At 37.3% G+C, this 5,060-nt stretch overlaps 1 protein-coding gene across 2 annotated transcripts; it reads left to right on the top strand.

Moving 5' to 3' along the window:
• Window positions 1–359: 359 nt before the first annotated feature.
• On the top strand, window positions 360–4,123 carry LOC114177646 (Ribonuclease inhibitor). 2 transcript variants are annotated; one of them, XM_085671393.1, is made up of 3 exons: window positions 369–519; window positions 693–1,967; window positions 2,999–4,123. In XM_085671393.1, exons 2-3 carry the CDS (start codon window positions 1,134–1,136, stop codon window positions 3,524–3,526), a joined length of 1,362 nt encoding a protein of 453 aa, XP_085527519.1. In that variant the 5' UTR covers window positions 369–519; window positions 693–1,133; the 3' UTR covers window positions 3,527–4,123. The 2 variants fall into 2 exon arrangements, with proteins under 2 accessions (XP_027918875.1, XP_085527519.1); XM_028063074.2 differs by having other exon boundaries at window positions 360–1,967.
• The last annotated feature ends 937 nt before the right edge of the window (window positions 4,124–5,060 follow it).

The raw sequence follows: 5,060 nt of genomic DNA, 5'->3' as shown, positions 1-5,060 counted from the left end.
TTTAGAGAAAAAATAATAATGAAGAAATAAATAGCGTTTAAGGAGTCAACATTATTAAAAAATAAGAGATTTTTTAGGGAAAAAAAATAAGAAAAAAGAGAAAAAAGCGTGAAGATAACAGAAAAGAAGACGCGGCAGAGGTATGGTTCTCCCGCCACATAGATAGCAGATGCGAAGAAAGTGTATGAGAAGTCAGGTTTCGGCCACACGTGTTTCCTTGCCCACACCCTTCTCAATCTCTCCGTATAACACTCCACACTATATTTCACCGTTACCTTCTCTATTTAATTTTTATTATTATTTTATTTATTTCATTTTATATATGTACTTATATATATATATATATATATATATATTATATATAATAATTCGACGAGAAGTTTTCTCTCTCTTTCTCTCTCGCTCGTTACCGCGAACTCGATCGGCATCGGCACCCACACGAGGGGAAACGCGATTCCCTTTTCCCTTCGCTAAACAAACAAACAAACTCTTTCTCTTCAGGATTCCAAATCCATCCCTGTAAGATTTCTATTTTCCCCAATTTAGGGTTTCTGTCTCATTCCTCTCTTCAATTTCTTCTTCTTCTTCTTTCTTCTATCTTCTTTCGGACGCCACTTTGCGAATTCTTTTCTTCCTATCCTTTTTTCTACGATTATATTAACTCAATCTTCCTTCCCCCTTGCAATCCTCAGGCCTATCTGTTGACGAGAAAAAAAAAAGAAAAAAAGAAAAAAAAAGAAAGAGAGAGTAGGGATTTCCTTTTGTATTTTTTGTTCTGTGGATAAATTCGATTCTGTTATTCGTCCTCTCATCATATTCTAGCTGTTGTTTTTTAGAGAGATTAATGTCAATTGGGTTATTACGCAAGAAACTCTGTGAAGTTTTTGGTGCTTTGTTTTAGTTTGCCATCCGAAATCGAGGGTTTTCTTGTTAGATCTCAGCCAGAGCCACAGTTTCTTTATTTTATTTTTATTTTTTGTGGTTTTCATATTTTATTTTCTTTTTCTTCTTGTTCTGGTGTTGTTCCTTTTCTGGGAAGGAAAAGAAAAAAGAAAGGACCTCGAGAAAAAAAAAATTAGGGTTTGGTGATTGGTTTAGGGTTGTGTACATACATAGGTAGATAGATACATGCGATGGCGTTGAATTTCTCGCATCGACCGATTTTTTCTGAGGATAATTTGGTTTCGTCGATGAGGATGGGGATTCCGGAGAAGAGCGGTGTTGATAATTGCTATGATTACGGAAGAGATAGGTGTGATAGGGGTGGTGGTGGTGCGACTCACGATGACATTGTCGATCTTTTGCCTTCGGATCCCTTCGGCATGGACATCAGCACCACCTTCACGGCCATCACCGGGTGGCTTGAGGATTTGGAGGTTGATTATGGTGGGTATAGAAGGGATGAGCTTGGGGCGAGTGATGACAATTACCAGCTTTTTGCTGGGTTGAATTTCATTTGGAACAATGCTATGAGGTTCCATGCGTGTGTTGAGGAGAAGATGGGGTTTGGCGAGTGTAGTTCTCTGAGTGACGATGGAGCTGCTGCTGCTGCATCGAGCAATTTTGGGGTTGGATCTGCTTCTGATGCTGATATATCGGGTTTACCCGCCACTAGCGGGTCGGGTGATGTTTTTAGACGGGGTGATGAGCTTGAAGGAGGAGGTGGGCGTGATGAGTCTTGTCCTCACCCTGCCTTGAGTTATTCTCTTGGTTATCTGGGATTGTCTGATCTTCTTGTTGTCGAAAGAGTTTGTAAGTCTCTGCATTCCACGGTTCATGATGATCCGCTTTTGTGGAGGAGTATCCACGTCGATCAGCCTTTGAATGAGAGGATAACTGACGATGTTCTTTTCCGATTGGCTAACAGGGCTCAAGGTAATCTTCAGTGCTTGAGCCTTGTTGAATGTACCAGGATAACTGATGATGGTTTGAGGCGGGTTCTGGAAAGCAATCCCAAATTAACCAAGGTAATCATGCGTTACCATACTGTGTTTGTGAATTTCACATTGAAACTTAAAATCATCTGAAGCATGTGTATGTCAGATGCTTGGTATTGTTGTTTTACTTTAATTATTCTTTGAATGTTCCTTTTATACAGCAAGATGGTTAAAATTGTCTTTCGGGAACCGGTGAAGTAATCATCAGATTAAAAGGTCTTTTTTAGTCTCATTAAAGAACCTTGGCCGTGTTTTCTGTACACTTTGGGTGTTGTTCTCGATAATTTATTTATTCGAATTTTTTACCCAAGGCATTTTCTTAGCATGGCTCTTTTCTTTTTTTAATATTTTATTTGCCTGTATATCGGGCGTGAAAAATTTGGCCTTTTTCACTATCGTTGCTTATTGTTTTTAATCTCTTTTCCCGTCCTCCATTACAGAAAATCAATTTGGGGTTATTTTAGAATTGTCTGTACTTTATCTATCAGTCATTGATAGAGGCATATATGGATTCATTTAGGTGTGCGAAATGCTTTATTTTTGTCCAAAACAAATGAGCAGTTTATCCTTTTGACCACAACTGTATATTTGTGCTGGTAATTTGCTGACCTAACCGTTCTCTCATTCTATTCTGTTACTATTTGTATCCATTAATGAACCAATTGGTAGAAAATGTGTTAATACACCTTTGAAGGAATTAACCCCCTTATTTTGAAGGGAGGACGTGAAATAAAAGTGAATCATATATCTAGTTGGGGCCAATTAATTGTTTAACTGTCAACTTTGATTCATTCAAGCTTATTTTAATGTTGAGATGCAATCAGTTTGAATAATTCTCATGGATTTATTACATATCTTGTCTTTGTCATTGTTGATGTTTGTCTCTGTTTCATGTATCATATGATTTATTGTTGGTCTGCTTTATAGTCCCTTCTTGTCAACTGTTATTGCACTAATTACCCTAAGTGTTAAATACTTGAGAGCTCAGCCATATTTTTCTTTTGTCCATATTATATTATTATATTATAAACCAAGTAAAATTTTCCCCAAAAACTATGCAGTTGAGTGTTCCTGGATGTACAAGACTCAGTATTGAGGGTATTGTGGGTATGCTAAAAGCCTACAACTCTGTGGGTCCCCAAGGGGTGAAGCATTTATATATAGGTGGTCTTTATGGTGTTACACAAAAGCATTTTGAAGAGTTGAGGTTCTTGTTGGGTGCTGATAGCCGGCAGCAGATGCAGCAGTCTCATAAACCACACTTCTATCGCAGGGGAAATTTGTATCTGTCCTGTAATGATGATCGAGCCATGGATATTGAAGTTTGTCCTCGATGCCAAAATTTGAGGCTTGTATATGATTGTCCGGCAGAGAGTTGTCAAGGGACGGGACACACCACTCAGATGTGCAGGGCATGCACTCTATGCATACCCCGGTGTAGTCAGTGTGGCCACTGTATCAATGACAGTGAATACGAGGAAACATTTTGTCTGGAATTGCTTTGCTCTTCTTGTTCTAAGCAACTAGTCAAATGTTCGGATGGAAAGGCTGGACCAGCTAAGTCAGTTATTATTCATGAACAAAGCTAGAGTTCTTGTCAAAGTATCCTGTGAAAGTCTGTGAGAAGAAGTTTTATATGGAAGTCATATGAAGCGTTCGTGGAATGCTGTTAGAGTTCTTTGGCGTTCTTTGTAATTGGTCTCGGAGGTGGGATGCATTTTGATGGGTATTTTCCGTTCGTAGAGAAAGTGGAAAATCACTTCATTTTTGTTTTTCCTCATCTACCGGTGTGCAACCCGCAGGAACGAAATTGATTACCATGATTATTGATCACGTATTGAACTATGGATTTTCAATTATATTGTGATTAAGAGGTTATGAGGGCTACAGTTGGGTGTTGTGCTTTGCAACGTTGCATTCGGATAACATTTGTGATTGGCTCTGATGCATAACCGGTGGGAACACTCTGATCTTTAGACTTTGGTTATTTTTTCATTTGCTGTATTGAATAATTGACTCTTGCTAGGTTGTAGTGTACGTACCCTGTTTTATTTTCTTTTTTGCCATCCTTGGAGGAGAAAAATAAGGAAAGTGGTATTATGATGTCATTAAATCCACGCTTATGTCACTTTCAGCATTAGCTTGTATCAAATGAAATGCATTTACGGTGGACTTGGACTTGAAAATGAATGCTATTTATTATGTACTTGAGCATTTTCTTGAAAAATCTGTTTCTGTTCACTTGTTTTTTCCGCACACTTGATTACATTAATCGAACAGATAAAAGCCTGTGAATATAACATGTTTGTGAAGAAACCGAAATGTTGTTAATTACACCAAGAAAATGGATGTCTGGGTAGCCATCTACGTTTACCATTTTTCGTACGTAGACTGTCTTCCTATGTTGCTCCCTCAAAATTAGGAATATCTTACTGTGCAAGCGTAATAAAACTTGAACAATAAGGTATACATTCTTAAAATATTGGTTGCTTTGTGATGCTCGTGAAATTGGAGAAACCAAGGTATAGCATAGATGAAAAGCTGTGGTAAAAGTCATTGAAAAACCGTGAGTTACGTTTTTGTTGCCTTGTGTTGGTTCCAAGCTACTGGGAGGGATCACTACGATTGTGTTTGCTTTCACGTTCAAATCACCTTAAAACCCCATCGGCTTTCAGAAGTGAACTCGAATTTTGGTCAGATACTACTTTCTTAAACGTAGAAGCAACATTTCGTTGTTTATGCATTGCAATATAGCCATATAAAACAAACACCAAAACTTAATTAATCTCTTCAATGTATCAACTTGTGAAATATTTTCATCATACTTATAAATGATTCCAATCATAGGAATTTGATTTCAGATAGTAGGAACAAGTTTTGGAATTTAAAACAATACAAGAACAATCTAAAGGTTGGTTGGATTGAACTTGGAAGCTTCATGTTCTTTCTTCAAGATAAATGTTAAATGTTGAATTATCACTTGATCTCTATGAATTAAAATAAAACTCAATCACAATTGTCAAATTCTTACACCAAATTTCATATATTAAGGAAGGAAGATGGCTATTTATTACGGTCTCGGTCATCCTAAAATGAAAATGCAATTGTTAATCAAATTTAAAC

The sequence above is a fragment of the Vigna unguiculata genome, chromosome 3, assembly GCF_037176805.1.
Source record: "Vigna unguiculata cultivar grain cowpea cultivar isolate G323 ecotype 2 chromosome 3, ASM3717680v1, whole genome shotgun sequence".
NCBI classification, from domain to species: Eukaryota; Viridiplantae; Streptophyta; class Magnoliopsida; order Fabales; family Fabaceae; genus Vigna; species Vigna unguiculata.
Note: the sequence above shows the minus strand (reverse complement) of the source record. Positions and strands in the feature narration are given on the sequence as shown.